Source organism: Cydia pomonella, chromosome 23 (genome assembly GCF_033807575.1).
Source record: "Cydia pomonella isolate Wapato2018A chromosome 23, ilCydPomo1, whole genome shotgun sequence".
Taxonomy (NCBI): Eukaryota; Metazoa; Arthropoda; class Insecta; order Lepidoptera; family Tortricidae; genus Cydia; species Cydia pomonella.
The window spans coordinates 2736652-2754938 of NC_084725.1; the positions used below are offsets into that span (position 1 = coordinate 2736652).

General features: G+C 37.4%; 1 protein-coding gene across 2 annotated transcripts in view; it reads right to left on the minus strand.

Moving 5' to 3' along the window:
- LOC133530754 (muscle calcium channel subunit alpha-1) overlaps positions 1–18287 on the minus strand; it is a 158945-nt gene that overhangs the window by 48315 nt on the left and 92343 nt on the right. For both annotated transcript variants that reach the window (XM_061868807.1, XM_061868808.1), the window contains exons 3-5: positions 15452–15672; positions 1350–1455; positions 756–895 (exon numbers count right to left, since the gene is read on the minus strand). In XM_061868807.1, the coding sequence (XP_061724791.1) occupies positions 756–895; positions 1350–1455; positions 15452–15666 (461 nt within the window). In that variant the 5' untranslated portion in view covers positions 15667–15672. The remainder of the gene's footprint in view (positions 1–755; positions 896–1349; positions 1456–15451; positions 15673–18287) is intronic.

Sequence of the window (18287 nt, forward strand, 5' to 3'; positions counted from 1 at the left end):
TTACATGCGCGTTGCCGACCCTTTCATAACATGTACACTCCTTTTTTGAAGAACCCAATCTGTAGCAGGAAAACCTCGGAAGTTCTTCTTAAACCGCACAGTACGCGACCATTTAGACTCTAGGGTGTGAGGATGAACACCCTACCGACGGCGAGCGGTGCTGTGATAGAAAGCGGCCGTTGGCATTATGTCAAACAAATTCATCTTCATCGTATCAGCCCAAAGTCGTCCACTGCTGGACAAAAATTTATCCTAAATATCTTTATGACCGGTCCTACGCTGCCCTTATTCATAGACTCCGTACGACTTAAGTAGATTAAATCAAATTGTTTGTATATAGTCGTTACTTAAGAACACTGTTTTAGTAACGGCTACTGGAATAGTTTCTGATGGCAGAATGAGGAGTATAGTGGCCCTTGAGCCTGGCAACTATGTGGTATGAAGTCTGAACTCAGCATTATATTGGATATATAGATTAAGTGTAATTCACCGAAAATAAAAGTCGAAACTGCCAATCCATCAATTTTCTTATCGGGACTATGAAAACCCTAAGTACTGTATATCGAAGGTTTTCTTTCTTCTTTCCGTCTTGTTTTACCCTGCTGGGGTGTAGGACTCGAACAATTATTTTCCACTGACTCCGGTCCTCTCTGAGCTTGTGCTCCTCCCACCCCAGCCCCAACACACCCAACTCTTGCTCGAATATCGAAGGCAGGTACAGTTAATAGGAGGTACTACTGAGGTTCAAGACTCACCCAATAACGACGATGGTGAAATCCAGCAAGTTCCATCCATTCCTCAGATAAGAGCCGGCGTGCATCACAAACCCGTACGCGAAGATCTTCATCAAGCACTCCCCCGTGAAAATGACCAGGAACACGTATTCGATTTTCTCCTGCAAATTATAAAGGAGCAACTTCAGAAGAAGACAAAAACAATTTTGGCAATATGAGGTCTTCGTTTATAAATTTCGAAAAACCGAAAGTCTAAGTTACCGTAACAATGGCCTCAGGATGTTGAGAAACATTATTTCTTGAAAATTAACTGTCATCTCTTCAGTGAGCCCTTTAAAATAAAATGTCCGGGAACATTGGTCGAAATCAAGTATCGTGTTAGAGGTCTGAAAAACTACCTTACTAACAAGTGGTCGGCTAGGAAGTAAGAGGTTTGGATCATTGAAAGTTACTAAATTTGGGCGTCTTGGGACACTTTCATTCATTCATTCATTTATTCCTTTATAAAACATAGTTTTACATGTCAATACAATTTTTCATATTTAAAACTATTTATAGCTCAGGTTACTTAATTTTCTCTCGTTTCCTAAACTCATGTAGGTAAAAGGTACTTACCAGAACAGAGTTGGTGTAGTTGGAATCGCTGTTGGGGTAGGGTGTGAACACCGCCAGCGCGATGCAGTTGGCGAAGATGGTGGTCAGGATCATCCATTCGAACGGTCTGCAGGCTAGTTAAGGAACTCACAAAAAGCAACATGGTAATATTTGTAATCCGTATGCAGTTTTCAACTGTCATATTATATTACATACTTATTAAAATTTGTATCTCAATTATTAAAATTGTTATTAAATGTGGAGAACTAGAGTCCATTTAAGCTGAGTCTTCATCGACTTTGATGATAAGCAAGGCCATGATAACAAAGTGTGGAAGCGTCATAATAAATTTCACAAGTCAGTTTTTGGTTAAGCTACTTCCCCAGTTGGGCTCTGCTCTATATTATCTGGCCGCTGTGCTGTGCCTTACCACAAAGCGAGATGACATTCATAATGCCCATGGCTCACTTTTGAACGTAGTTTAAGAACATACCCGATTTCAAATCCCAAGTTTCATGCGGCACTCTGTATCTTTTGTTTCTTTCTGATATCCTGGCTTTACGCCGCTCTTAATGTCTCTTATCGAAACCTTGAACCGGTATAGTTGCATACCTACTCTAACGATAATTAAACAATATAATTCAATATCTAACTTTCAAAACAATTCAAATGCCAGCTCACGCTATTATGGTCCTAATGGCTACAAGACTACGTCATAAAGTAGCGTACACGAGTGTGTGAACTTGGGACAATAGGTTATCAAACTGGATGCGATTCGCACGTCGCTCCGATGTTTGAGCCAGACAACGCTATGCGCGTATCATAGGGATATCCCACTCGCACATCGGAGCAACTTGCGAATCGCATCCAGTGCGATAACCGCCTATGGGGCAGGTTTTAGGCACCTGGAGAGGAGCCAAGAGCACAGTATATTCATAGTTTAAAGCAGTAGATCAACTATAGGTGTTTTCGAGCTGCTTGGTGCGCTTGCAAACATTCATAACCATAAATAATTTATTTCGTTAAAGAAAAGATTAAAACACATTTCGACGACCAGTTTGGCCTAGTGGGTAGTGACCCCGCCTACGATGCCGATGGTCCCGGGTTCAAATCCTGGTAAGGGCATTTATTCGTGTGATGAGCATGGATATTTGTTCCTGAGTCATGGGTGTTTTCTATGTATTTAAGTATTTATAAATATTTATATATTTATTTATTTATTTTGTAGTGTGCAATAAAGCATTTTATTATTATTATTATATATTATATATATCGTTGTCTAAGTACCCTCTACACAAGCATTATTGAGCTTACTGTGGGATTTAGTCAATTTGTGTAATAATGTCCTATAATATTTATTATTATTTACATTGACATTGTTTACCACGAAATGGGCTCGCCTCAGCATAAAAAATAAATAAAACCGGTCAAGTGCTAGTTCGTTTTACTCGCGCATCGACGGTTCCGTACAAATTTTGAATTATCTCAACTATAAAGGCAAAATACTTTTGAACAGAAGTACTTATACTAAGTATTATTGTGTACAGCGCCATCTATCGGCAAATGGGTAACTAATTTGCACGATGCAATGCACGTATGTTGGTTTTTCGATGATAATTCTCTATCATGTGAACCGATTTCATAAATTTATGTTTTATTTGGAAAAAGGTGTATTTAATGTAATCTCACAGAAATTTCAAATATAATAAACACACGTAACGTTGGTTAAATTGCGTTTTTTGTTAATTAAAAAAAAATACTATTGTGTTGTAGGCCCTTTCTCTTCTGTGTAAATGCCGGCCCGAAGCGCAGCGATGATCTTTGGTGAGACCATTTGTGGGCCACGATCGCAACTGTACGGCACGGCCCCGTTGAACGCACCCACTTGTGCTGTTGCATTCACTCAACAACTTGTTTCCAGTTTTACCCCCGACGCAAACAGACGCGACAAAACGCGAAACTGTTTCGGCACGAAAAACCTTAGCAGACATATATTACTGAAACGAGGGTTCATACATACCGACTAGAATTGGTTGAATCAGAAGGGTATATTTAGGGGTACCGATGGTGACCTTGCTTATGGGAAGGGCTAAATCAGCCCCCCTTTTCCGCACCAGAAGCGGCCTTCTTCTTTGTACTTTTGGCAAGTTCCACCGTGGCAGACTATCAAAGTGGGACTTAGCATCACTTTTATGACAAACTATTGTGAATTTCATCGCGGTCAAGTCGGTACGGAATTTTGCAGTCGCCTCTTCTACCATGAGAAACCTTGCGCACCATCAGGAACATAACACTACATACTTATACAGAGTAAATAGCAGTGTTATTATATTTGTGGTTTTCTCCAAAGGTACTTTTGGCTATGCCCTACTTGTTTTTGTATATAATTATTTATTTATTTATTTTATTTTATTCGGAAAACCAACAGCTTAAGTAAACTAAAACTAGGTTAACATAAATATGTATCAGGGAAGCCAATTACAGGTTTCCACAGACAGGATACAAAGGTAGTTATATTACAGGTTAGCACAAAATTAAAGACTTTACAAACGCCAAAACATGCTATGAGAAAAGAAAGAAGTAATTTGTTTCTTATTTAAATCAATAAATTAAAATTAAACCTATGCTAATCTTCTGCAGGCAGGGGAGCAAAGAAACTAGATGCCATGAGGTTTTTAATTATAGCAGGTTTCATTAGATGTAAATGTAAAATATTATGTTTAAACTGTGGCAGGTGTCAGGAGCCGGAAACGAAGGCGCGTGGGATGGCGCGTGAATTACGAATGGGACTTCAAAAACTAGGTATGTCAGTTTGTTGAAACGGGGCAAGCGGAATTTGAAATGTGTGTGTATGTTTCACACATTGTTCGAACGGGTTCCTTTGCTGGACGTCCGATTTGAATCTTCGTAAGGGCGTTTATTTATGTAATGGTGTATTGTATGTATGTTAACGGCACCAATCATGGGACATTTAAGAGAAAATTTGGAGTATTTTTGATATTTTACCGACATCTGTAAAATTTCTACCGCTTTATGCTTTAAAAATTTAATGTCCAATTCGTCTTTTATGTTTTCTATGTATTGAATAAAAGCTACTGCAATTGGTTTCAATATTATTAACCTATAAAACTATGATTTTTGCACCAGTCATGGGATGTATGACGCCATTAATTTTCAAAGTAATAATTATCAATGAAAAATTAAACTTAAGCAGCGCTTTGGCTCTTGTTTATGGTAAAATGTTGCCAGAAATAAAAAAACTCCAACCATCCTGGTGTTCATTATAGGGGTGTTTACTATATAATTATTTTAATATAGTAAAATCAGTGAGAAATTAAGTGTAAAGGGGGCCAAACGGATTTTTTAATGTCGTTATTTAAATTAATTAAATTCTGCACAGTTCATTCACTACCTACATACGGTCATTATGAGTCCGCTGTAATACTGACTCAACGAAATAAGTATTTTATTTTCTGGTGATGCGGTGGATGTATAGTTTAAGTTATGTGCTTAATTTGTCATGTTGATTTTCACATTGGTGAGCAATAATAAATATTTACATTGTATTGTATAAATATTTATATTGTTAGGTTAGGTTAGGTTAGCTTCATCAGGAAAAAACTTGCTTGAAAACATTTTGTTTATTATTTCAGCCTGATTTTTCAAACAGGGAAACTGGAATGATGAGGAGCGAAGTTTAAGAAGCAACAGTAAATTTCATAACAAAAGTCTTTATGTAAGACTTTCATTGAAAGTGTGTCATTGAAAGTTTCATTGAAAGTATAAACTTTTGAAACGCTTTTGTGTATGTAAGACTCCGCTGCAAGCTCGGTTCTCCATACAAACGTACTTACGCTCTATTTTAATACGACTAGCTACGTCTAGATTGCTCTGAAACTTTGTACTTACAATAGGATAAGGTATATCTAGTCCTGCAGTGGCAGCATGGTTCCATTTTTTATCACTTGTCACTATGCCCGTCACTTTCGCACTTACATACTTGTCAGAACGTGACAGACATGGTGACAAATGATAAAGAGCCGATCATCTTAGCCCTACTGTAATGATATGTAGCTTCAGATATGATTAAAAAACCGGCTAAGTGCAAGTCGGACTCGCCTACCGAGGGTTCCCTACAAATTTAACTTAATTTTTTTTTTTATAGGTAAATGAATATTTTCAGATTTTTTCTGTATTTGTGTGTTTTTTTCTGTAGTTGTAGTGGAAGCCGAGCGTGATGCATCTTTGGTCGAAGGGCACCCTTAGGGTCGGCGACGCGCATGTGACTCATCTGGAGTTGCAGGCGTACATAGGCTACGGAGACTGCTTACCATCAGGCGGGCCGTGCTTGTTTGCCACCGACGTAGTATAAAAAAACACGATATTACGTGCCAAATTGTGTAGTTCTAGGTCAACGGGAAGTACCCTATAAATTAGGTCCCTTGAGAATGTCGAAATATATGTTCTTTGCGACATCAACGACCATATCATTTTTTTCACATTAGTTAGAAGTTTGATTTTTTCACAGCTTTTAGGGACTGTAAACCTGAGTATATGTTTTTAATTTCAAGTCGATACCTCCACGCGTTCCCGAGATAAAGGGTCTTGACTGACGGACCGGCGGACGGACGGACAACAAAGTAGGATCACTTTACAATAAGGGTTCCGTTTCTGCCGTTTGCGGTGCGGAGCTCTAAAAATACAGCGAATTTAAGTATTTCTTTTGTCCTATAAGCTGGAACTATATAAACTAATTACAGGCATAGATATAACTCATGTTATTGTATGTGCAAAGTTTCATTAAAATCCAAGACGTAGTTTTAGAACGAGAACGAAACTCCGTTTGTATGGGAAAGTGCAATTCGGCCGAGCTTGCTGCGGACTCCTGAGGGCCTACCGCGAACCACGTTCGACGTGTTGCCTCCCTGTCACACTTACGTACGAATTTACAAGTGCGACAGAGAGGTAACACGTCGACCGTGGTTCGAGGTAGGCCCTCTGATGTAGACAGTCTTGACAAACAGGTCTTTGAATAAATAAAAGGCAACACGATTTCATCAGAGTGTAAGGGAGCGAGCGAAGCGATACAAACTGGACATTCAACTTTGAACACATCTATCAACTATTGGCACGTCCGTGGATCGTGAAGTTTTTTAGTTTTTGATAGATTCTCCAATAACTTTAGTTAAGTTTTTTCGTTATGGAACTTGGTTAGAATATAAATAGTTGAGAAAAACATGCTTTTTAAGTTTTGACATGAGCAGGATCGATCACAAGACTAGGAAATTAGAAGACCTTAGAAACAGTTTGGTCAGAGATCTTGAAAAACGATTAGTGAGTGTGTGACATGGGCATTGTGCTTGTCATGAAGTTTTGTCTCAAGTGACCTTTAAGGATGACTCACGCTAAACCGGCCCGGGGCCGGGTCGGAGCTTCCGGCGCTTCGTTTTCTATGGAGAGCACCACGTGATCACCGATCAGCCGTCATAGAAAATGACGTGTCGGACGCCTCGGCCCGGTCTAGCGTGAGTCATCCTTTAGACCGATTCAGATTTATTCATTTGATATGATTTTAATCTTATTATCAGTATATTTCAGTATATCAAAACAAGATCAACGCCGTAACACATATTTGAACGGAAACTGGCCTCCCTACCCCCTTTTTTTGTCAAATCTGTGGCCACGAGCTACCAAAATCAATGTAGCAAGCTCCCCAGTGTGATGTGCTGCCTATTCCATAACTCGGCCCATTTACCACAAACTCGTAACCTCTATAGGGACCGTGCGCGTTGGAGGGTCTGCCATCTTGGGGTCTGAATCGGAACCATAAACAGGCACATTTACACGTCAAGTGTTTTCTTGTGCATAGTAGGTTCTGCCATATTGTGGGCTCCATCGGAACAAAAACATCACATTTACGCCTCGCGCCAAAAATCTGACGGCTCCTGTGCTGCCTCCTATAGTTCATGCACGCTCCCTATACCTAGAGTTAAATCGACCGGGAATCCTGTGATTGTGATATCAATGGTTTTTTATACAAACAAATAAAATACCATTGATATCCAAAATACGCGTAGTGACACTGTGAGTGTAGTGTGCTCGGATAGACCAACAAGTGTGGACGCGACCAGGGGCCTATTTCTCGAACGGTGTTAGACTAATATTATTAGTCCACGAACTGTCAAATCGTATGGGTTACGATGGCAACACACCAATAACTTTGTCGTACTTGTAAATTCGTACGTAAGTGAGGCAACACGTCGAACGTGGTTCGCGGTAGACCCTCTGGTAACGTTGAAAGCGAACGCAGCCAACGCTTACGAATGAGAGTGGACCGAACGCGGTCTACACAACTTTGACACCCCCCGCCATCTCCAGTTACCCGTGAACAAGATGCATGTAACTGCGTCGAAATACCGGGAGCTTATTAACAATATAAAAGCATAATATAATCAACTAATCACGGTTCATATCCCGGTCGATTTGTCTAGTGAAAGTAACCGTGAATCATTCAAAACTGTTAACCTCTATACCTACTCGTATCCAGGATTTAGGGATTGACAAACCTCGCATTCGATTTTTGACAGATTGCGGCATTTGATCGGTCGATTGAATTTTTTTGTCTCAAACATATTTTATTTTAACACTGAGTGTTTTTTGAACAGACATATTTTGAGAGGTGATTTTATAGGCCATACTTAATTTAAGGTAAGTACGTTCGTATCAAAACTAGCTGTTTGTTTAACGGAAATAACAAATTTTGTTTACAATAACATAACTTAAATCTAAAATAGGCCCTCGAGGCATTGTACCAAGAATTCTGGCGGCATTTTCGTGTTGTATCGCAATACTGATACGTTGTGCGAGGAAGCTGCCAGCTCTTTGGTCACCAGTTATGTCAAACCAGGCGCTTCGCGATTTCTGCAAAAACTTGTGCGCGCTGGACCTAGAGTTTCGACGCCAACATTTTGCCTGATCAGATGGCGATGGTTTTTATGGGAAAACCCAAATTTTAAGGTTAGTCCCACAGCAAAAATTGCTCAATATGAACAATATACTCACCTCTTAAAATTTGTCTAGTCAAGGGTTATAACACCCCAGTAGGTTTCAATAAATAATAAATAAATAAATAAATAAATATTATAGGACATTATTACACAAATTGACTAAGTCCCACAGTAAGCTCAATAAGGCTTGTGTTGAGGGTACTTAGACAACGATATATATAATATATAAATATCTATAAATACTTAAATACATAGAAAACACCCATGACTCAGGAACAAATTTCCATGCTCATCACACAAATACATGCCCTTACCAGGATTTGAACCCGGGACCATCAGCTTCGTAGGCAGGGTCACTACCCACTAGGCCAAACCGGTCGTCAATATACGAGTATACGCCGGAATCAAAAAACGTTATTTCAAAATGCTGCCATTTTTCTTTCTATGTATAATAGTAGTAATCTCGTGTATTTATTTTCGTTCAATCTCTATAACGTTGGCGGATTTTAAATTTACAACCGCGATAAAACTAGTGGGATTATCTTGTTCGCTCAATAAATCAGATTGATGGCTGCTCGTTTTTAACTGACGGACGCGTGATTATTTTTATGTTTTAGTGAGAATTGATTTGTAGGTAGGTATCTGCTTAATCTTATGACCAGATTTTTATTTAGGCGTAGATTTTTTTGTCTATGTAGATATAATTTGGTAAAATTCCCTGTTCTGTACAATAAAAACACAATCAAAAGATTCAAAGATTCAAAGATTCAAAGAATTTATTTGCATAGAACACAGTAATATAAAGGTCTTACAAGATAAAAGAAAATCCGTGCATTCAGTCTGCATGCAGGCGTGCAAATATTTAAAAAAAACAGTCAATATATATAAAAATAGAAACAAAAATTTAAAAATATCAAATTTACACAATGTCAAGTAAAATAATAATCGAGGGTCGAAGTTAAACAAAATGTCAAAGTTATAATAAATAAAATAGAATTTACAATATTTCCTGAATATGAATGTCAATTATCAACTAGAAATTTCAGCAGCATGTCAGTTGTGATCTAAATATTTTTGTACACTATAGAAACAATTATCAAGAAGCCAAGCAGTCAGTTTATTCTTAAATGTCTCACCGTATGTCATAAGAAATCTTCACCTGAGTTATGAAATCGTGTAGAATTTTTGTAACTCAACAGATACTTAGTTATTTTATATATATTTGTTTTGGATCAAATCAGGTATCGTGTATTTCCGAATGAGGAGCTTTTCAAATGTAGCAAGATCAGATCAATCTCAATGATTAAAATCTAAATCTAATGAAAGAAATCAGCCCTTATAGAACATGCCTTAACCTCTAGTCAAATTATTGTTTTTTTTTTTATAATATAGGAGGCGAACGAGCAGACGGATCACCTGATGGTAAGCGATTGCCGCCACCCATGAACACCCAACAAAAGGGTTGTGCGTTGCCGACCGCTAAGTTTGTAGCAAAATTTACTTTTTCACCACACTAACGGGTAAAGGCCGTCTTGATTGTTCTAAAGCTATTGAGAAAGTTGCATTTTATCCACATGAGGGCAAAGTAATCAGATGCAAATTTTGAGTTGCTTCCTCATGTTAGCTGGTAGAATTGACTTTTAAATGATGATTTTCAATGATACTTTTGTATTACATTCATTTGGATTTGATTTGTTTTTATTTTCCTTTCATTGGTGTGATGAAAAATTTTGTGTTTCGCTCGGAGGCAAAGTTTGTTTAACCCTCGCAACGCTTAAGATTCCAGTTATCGAACCACTCGCTACGCTTGTGGTTCAATTTTGGAATCTTTCGCTTGCTCGGGTATCAATATTAGCACGAGCGGTCAAACAACAACTTTGCCCCCTTGTAAAACAAATAACTATCATTTACAATAACAGTATATATAATGGACATATACAGTGTTGTTACTATAACTAGCATAAATCTAAAATGGGCCCTTGAGGCATTGTGCCATTGTGCTGGCGACATTTCCTCGTGGTATCGCAATGCTAATACGTTGTGCGAAGAAGCCGCCAGCTCTTCGGTCACCAGTTACGTCAATCAGACGTTTCGCGATTTCGTTGTCTAGTTGAATTTCATTTCCCGATTGTTCGTTAGGTGAGTAACCTACGTTGATGATATATATTGTGTCTATTCTATGGATGCAATTAAAACTTTCTTGACAACTCATAATAAAACATATACGCGTACAAAATATACTCTCTAAAATTTACTGGCGACGGGCCGTGGGACAGGAAGGCATTACGTGAGATATAAAACCTTGGAACCTCTGGGGCACTATGGGACAACATGCTGCAGGGTTAAATATACGGGCTTTCATTATTTGTCTGGAGACCAGGCTTACATTGTTTAACCGTATATAATGTACCTAAGGCGAACGGTGGTGATGCGGTGGTGGCCGAGTGGATATGACGTCCGACTTTCAATCCGGAGGTCGTGGGTTCAAATCCTGGCTCGTACCAATGAGTTTTTCGGAACTTATGTACGAAATATCATTTGATATTTACCACTAGCTTTTCGGTGAAGGAAAACATCGTGAGGAAACCTGCATACATCTGCGAAGAAATTCAAAGGTGTATGTGAAGTCCCCAATCCGCATTGGGCTAGCGTGGGGACTATAGCCCGAGCCCTCTCGCGCATGAGAGGAGGCCTGTGCCCAGCAGTGGGACGTATATAGGCTGAATTATTATTATTATATTATATTATATAAGGCGAACGGTAGACAATCAGAGTTGAAGTTTCGGATATTATTATTAATTTATTTATTTAGAAGGAACACAAACAGTCACATATACAAATGGATTTGAAGTACAATGTAGAGTACTTAACATACTTAAGAATCATAGACCTGGAGGTTCATTATTAAGTACATAATGTTAACATACATGCTAACAGCATAAAGAAAATGAAATCATGAGCTATACTTAAATTCTATTTACTAGTCTTCAGAGGAAAAAAAAATACAATAAGTTGTAATACAGTAAGCAGGTTTGACATTACTGTCTGTTTCATTAATTATCGGATATGTTGTATTTTTTTTTACTAATATCTGGTAGGTATTAGGACAACCGGAAAGTTACATTTATACATTGTGTACATTGTATTATATTTAATTATGTGAAATAGGTACTTGAACTAAAACAATTTACGTTTAAGTATCATTTTGAGACTAGACAATGAAATGTGAAAAGGATCAATATCAAGTAGCGATAATAGTAGTAGTATCGGATACGAGTATGTAGCGAAATAAATAAAATAATTAAATTTTATAGGGACATTCTTGCACAAATTGACTAATTAAATAATTTAATCTAATAATAGAATGTGGATGTACTTTTTACTTTTATTTAACTATATATATAAATATAGGTAGTAGTTAAAACAGTAGTAGATTGTTAATCAAGGGCTGATAGGCACCCATTTCTGTCGAGGTACTCACTGCGTTCGAGCGCCAATATCATCCGATTCGAATTTCATTTCGAATACGATAAAAGTAAAATACCTACACGTGGATTTAAGAAAACACGGCTAAGTAGGTATAAACTTCAGTAATATTTCTTGAGGGTACTTTCAATTAAAAATTTAGGTAAAAATGGAAATGGAATGGTTAGGTGTTTATGGAATGGGGAGTTAATTATCAGAATGGAAATTGTACAACAAATCCATTTAAAACCAACATTTCAATTTCATATCGTAATAAAAAGATAAAACGTACTAAGTACAGTGCTCTAGAGTGGAAATGTAACTTTTTCAGCACATTTTTTAGAATAACAACGACCCACTTTCAGAGCATGAGAAGTGAAAATAATATAACTTACCTAATCCGCGATTTTATTCGTTACAGGTAGTAGTTTATGTAATATGTAGTAGAAAAGTTATGTTATGTAAAGTTTCATGAAACGATCCAACAGGCTACTGATGAGTATATAATACAGGATGGGCAAATAAGAAGTATACATTTTGTTTTTAAATTTTAACTGTATTAAGTTCAAAAATTATTAGGTATTGTTTTAAAAATATATTCTTCAGGGTTGGCAAATTCATGCGAAACATAATGTCTGACATATGTCCACCTCTAACAGCAGGCAAATGTAAGCCCTTATCATCCCAATGTTCAGCATCTATTCGCACATTTTTGGCATTATCTTAGTACATTTGTGTCGAATAGTCGGTTTTAACTGTTTAAATTTCATCAGCTCGTTAGCATAGACACGTAATTTTAGATAGCCCCACAGAAATAAGTCAAGAGCTACAAAATTTGGAGAATTTGGGTGCCAATCACTGTCACTTTTTAGGGTTCCGTAGCCAAATGGCATAAAACGGAACCCTTATAGTTTCGCCATGTCCGTCTGTCTGTCTGTCTGTCTGTCTGTCCGAGGCTTTGCTCCGCGGTCGTTAGTGCTAGAAAGCTGAAATTTGGCATGGATATATAAATCAATAAAGCCGACAAAGTCGTATAATAAAATCTAAAAATTTAATTTTTTGAAGGGTACCTCCCCTACACGTAAAGTGGGGGTGAATTTTTTTTTTTCGCTTCAACCCTAGAGTGTGGGGTATCGTTGGAAAGGTCTTTCAAAACTAATGGGGGTTTTCAAGAAACATTTTTTGATAAAGTGAATATATTCGGAGATAATCCCTCCGAAAGAAAAAAAAAATGTGTCCCCCCCCCTCTAACTTTTGAACCATAGGTCCAAAAAATATGAAAAAAATCGCGGAAGTAGAGCTTAAGAAAGACATTAAATGAAAACTATAGCGGACATGATCAATTTAGCTGTTTTTGAGTTATCGCAAAAAGTTTTCCCTTCATAGTAAAAAGACTTACTTTAATTAGGTACTGATTATGCAAATTTGCCTATTTGTTTAACTCGGGTGAAAGGTACCGTTTCATCCCTTGGTTAACAATTTACTATACTTTAAGCTCCAGTTTAGCTTATTGTGACGGAAGAGTAACTACGGAACCCTACACTGAGCGTGGCCCGACATGCTCTTGGCCGTTTTTTTTTTCAAAATTAATCGAGCAAACAACGTGTTTTAAACAACAGAAACATTTGAGATAAAATTGCTTGCTGCTAGTGGTAGACATTTGGCAGAAATTATCTTCCGTATACAATTGCCAACTCTGAATAATATATTTATGAAAAAATATTTAATAAAATTTCCACTTAATGTAATTAAAATTTAAAAACAAAGTGTATCATTCTTATTTGTCCACCCTGTATATACTATGATACATATTATAATTGTTACTTTTAAAACAAAAACCTCAATATTATTTCCATCCTACTAATTTCCTTTCTTGGAGGCCCCGCTGGCCAGCCGTGTGTATAAAGCTTTATAAAAGATACATCTTCACAAAACACCAACCCGATTCCGAAATTGTATAGTTTTCGTCCCTTATGACAAAATGTGCTATTTAAAGCCCACGTGCCCGATTGTTGCGTATTGCGGCCGCAAATATGATTGTTTACTTAGCGCGGGTGGCCGGTTGAGCTCCACGGACGGCTTAAATATTGTGAATTCGAACGCGTATTGGGCTAAAACTGCTAATTGTTTTTTCCGTATCCATATCAACTAATAATTTAGCTACTTAGTTGTCATAATTTTAGCTGCGTTTGTATTATATGGACTGTTCGAGTCAATATCACGTGCGCATTGTATTATGCATATGTGCTTTCTTTACTAGTGTACGGCGTTATGCTGTGGGGATACGCAATGTGATCTGTTGAGGCAGTCCTTCTTCTTCCTCGCGTCGCCCGGCAATTTGCCACGGCTCATGGGAGCCTGGGGTTCGCTTGACAACTAATCCCAAGATTTGGCGTAGGCACTAGTTTCTGACCTTCCAACCCAGAGGGTAAACTAGGCCTTGTTGGGATTAGTCCGGTTTCCTCACGATGTTTTCCTTCACCGTTTGAGCCCGCGACCTCCGATTTGCAAGTCGCACGCTCTTATCGCTACGCCAGCGCTTTTCTGATCTGTTGAAGCAGTCCATCTTCATGTTTTACAGCTATGAACTATCGACCTATGTAAAAAGTGTAACGAAAAACGGATAAGAGTTCATTTTTTCTATTATCGATTTCCCCTAGATTATTTGGCGTAGACTAGGTATTTAAAACCCATTTGAGGTCGCAAATATGATTGTTTACTTAGCGCGGGCGGTCGGTTGAGCTCCATGGATAAACGGATTAAACATTGTGGTTTCGAACGGATATTGGGGTAAAAGTGCTAATTGCTTTTTCCGTTTTGCAATGGTAATTAGAAATTTGTATCAACTAGTAATGTAGTTACTCAGTTGACACAATTGTAGTTGTGGTATGGACTGTTCAATCCAATATTGTACACGTATTATGGTTATGTGTGTTCTTTGCTTAAGTATGGTGTCATGCTGTGGAGAAACTGAATATGATTTTAAACTACCCAAATATAGTCAATTTTACTTTTGGAAACAGAAAAGAATAAGATTTCATTTTTCCTGACGGTCATCGTTTTGCCCTAGATTTTTCCATATCTCGTATTGCATAAGATAATAACATTCTGCAAGAAGATATTAAGATTCTAGAAACTGGCTAAATTTTCAATCTAAGCAATCCTGCACTAATTACAAGTTTTTGTCTGACCCAATGGTTGACTGGTAGAGAATGCCATATGGCATTAAGTTCGCCATTTGTACAATTTTATATAGTGCATTAAAGTTTAAATAAATACATAAATTTAAGAAACGACCGACAGCCCAACGATTAATAAGACTGCCTGTTGTCTGCCTCTACATTTAATCAATTGTTTATTTTTCCTTGTATCTTTTTACTGAGGTGTGCCAATAAAGAGTATTCTATCTATCTATCTATCTAATTCTAATTAGATGGAAACTGGCAACAGGGACAAAAACAAGGCTCAAAGGTTAATTATATTAGTAAATTACAAAATTACTTAACCCTTTGAATGCCACGCCTAACATGCGCGGCGTGACATCATTAACTTTGTCGTAATGCAGGAGAGTTGATATTGGGCTGTCGCTGTCAGTTGACGTATTTGGCGATAGCATGGTTAACTATCGATTAAAAAAATTGAAAAGGATACTTCCACTCAACAATATCGATGCAGACCTTCCTAATTGGATTCTTGAGCGTGAGACAAAAGAGCGCGCGTTTCGGCCTCTCCTGCAGGACTTTAGGGCCTCTCCGGGCGGCCTTGCGGGGCGCGGGGACCGGGATCAGGGGCCCGTCGGGCTCGGGAGGGTCCGCCGGGGTCCCGGCAGGGGCCGCCGGGACTGGCTCCGGTTCTGGGGCGCTCATGGTTGCCTGGAAAGGAAGATTGATTATGATTAAGGATATTGGTAATAATAAAACAGAAGAATAAGAAAATACTGCAACGAAATTATAACACGATTATAGGTAACATGAATATAAGAATGTTTTCACCACACTTATTTCATGCAGGTATACTGAAGGACAAAGGCATGTATTGTTCCCGCGGGAGTTATGAATTGTGAAAAAAAGCTGTAACTTACGAGGGAGTTATAGCTTTTTTTAAATTGTGTCACTAGTTCATATGAACCAAGTAGGTATAAATGGGTGGCTGAATGCCGGATAGGTCTGTGCGTTCGTTGCCTAACCTGTCAAAGAATGACAATATGGCGGACGAATGATTGAAATGTCACAGCATTTAAGAATTATTTCGCTTAAAATGTAGTTTTTTCTTCGAAAATGTGATGAAAAACATTGTGTGTAACTCCGGGGGTTAGAATATTACAAACTGGTGTCTTTAATGCACTGCGGCTGTCGCGTATCTAAAGACCTCGTTTGCATAATTTCACTTACCCCCCTAGTTGCAGAATGTACTATTTCGTATCAGTTAACTTTTAACAAAGAGGTCGGAGTACCAACGTTAGTCTGATATATTTTTGAGATACGAGTACTTATGTAATGGTATTTCATTATTATAGACTCATTATTATATGCAATCGGTATCGAAATGATTACTATATAATGTTTCCGAAGTTGCTCCAATATTGTCCAAATTTGAGGTCCTCTCCTTTCACGCGGACCTATAAAAGTAGGTACAAACGATCTAAATTTATAAGTGAACTTTCTAAATTTATACGTACTATAGTTATTTCCAATCGTTGTGCGTGAAGTTATTAATAAATATAACCTGACCCCTCTATTAATATTTATGACGTCAAAGACATTTTAAATTGGAGTTTATGAAAGAGTCATTAGCTGGATGTCCATTCAAAATATAAGTATTCCTGTGAAAATTATTAATGAGCTGCTCACTTGCCCGAAAAAGTTTTAATGAGATACGAGTATTATGGGTATGTGCATTCTGTTTATGTCTACAGCACTCTGCTCTGGGGAATTAAGAGATAGATAAAACTAAAACCATTACCGTGCAAAGTTTTTCAAAATTGAAAGAATTCCATGCGTTTTGTATATAATTCTTGAAACTGTAACTTTGGAGGCTTGAAAATTTCCCAAAGCCGTTAATTTACACATATAATAGATGTTGTCGCGAAACATTTGTTATTAACGTCAGTAATTATTCGTAATTATGGACAAAATACATAAATGGTGTGTAGAATTATCGCTCCATTGTTAATTAATGTAAGTAGTCATTCACAACGACACGTAAGGTAATTATTTTGTTAACAAGCCTCCACGCCACATTTAATGGTGTGGTTGCCTGGCTATTGTAGGAAGGTAATGTTTTATTTACGCTTTTACTTTATATTTTGCTGTCGTAAATACGTTTTTCTCACCTATAAAAAGAAAATATTTTACGGACCAAAAAAAGAGTAGATAAGTAATAAAGAAAATACGATAATTTATGCTGACTCTTGTAATAATTTACGTTTGAACTTTTATCAATTTAGTAAATTTAAGCCATTTTATTAAGAAGTTAATTAATTTGGGCATCGACATAATGTCACTAAATTTAAGTATAAATTAAATCTTCCATCTTGTAATACAAGCACAGGTTCAGCGATTCAGTAAATATAATGCTCTATAGAGTGTGTATTTTTGATATAACCAGAAAATTTAACTAGACGTAGGTAGTCCTATAAACATGGCTCGAACAAATCATGCGGATGTATTTAAACCACCGTGTGACATTTTGCACTAACTAACATAATAATCGTAAATAATTCCATGGAATTTAGGTGACAGGGTGATGTCTTGAATAAAATAATCTCACGAAACTTGTTACTGTAAGCATAGAGGTATAACCAAACTTAGAGTGCTCACGACCTCGACATGGGCGTTTCTCGAATGAAGTTCTCGAAGATCGGGGGGTCAGTTTTGTTTATTTTAAATAAGAAAGGTACTAGTTTACCGTAATTAAAATTGGTATACCAATCTTGGGGGACTTCGACATAAACAGGCTGAAACGCTCTGAGGAACACCTATGAAAAATAAAAATTCTATTCTAAATCACCTGAGTGGCTTGACGTCATCGGCATGATTTGTTCGAGCTCTGCCTATAAAACAATTCTCAAAGATTTTTTTTTAATTTAGTCTTAACTACCAGAGCGTAATTAATTTTCGATTTTTTTGGAGCGGCATTGTATTGTGTACATAAAGTTGTGACATCCCGTCCTTTAATGCGACGTTTAGAGTTAAAACAATAAAGTGATACATTGTTTGCTGAATTATTTTATTAGAAAAATAAGTCGTCCTTTTTTATAAAACCAATGAAAATGTGTTCATTACAGTCTAAACTTACTACCCTTTGATTATGTGGTCGTATCAAAAATAAACGCTGTATATTGTGACATTGCATCTAAGTAAGAATGATAACATCTGTGCCAATATCTGATACATAATATTCTAAAGTAAATCAATATAATAGACAGGGACACGACGGGAAGTTTATATGACGCGGCCGGCGCGATGATTTACTCGTATTTTAAACA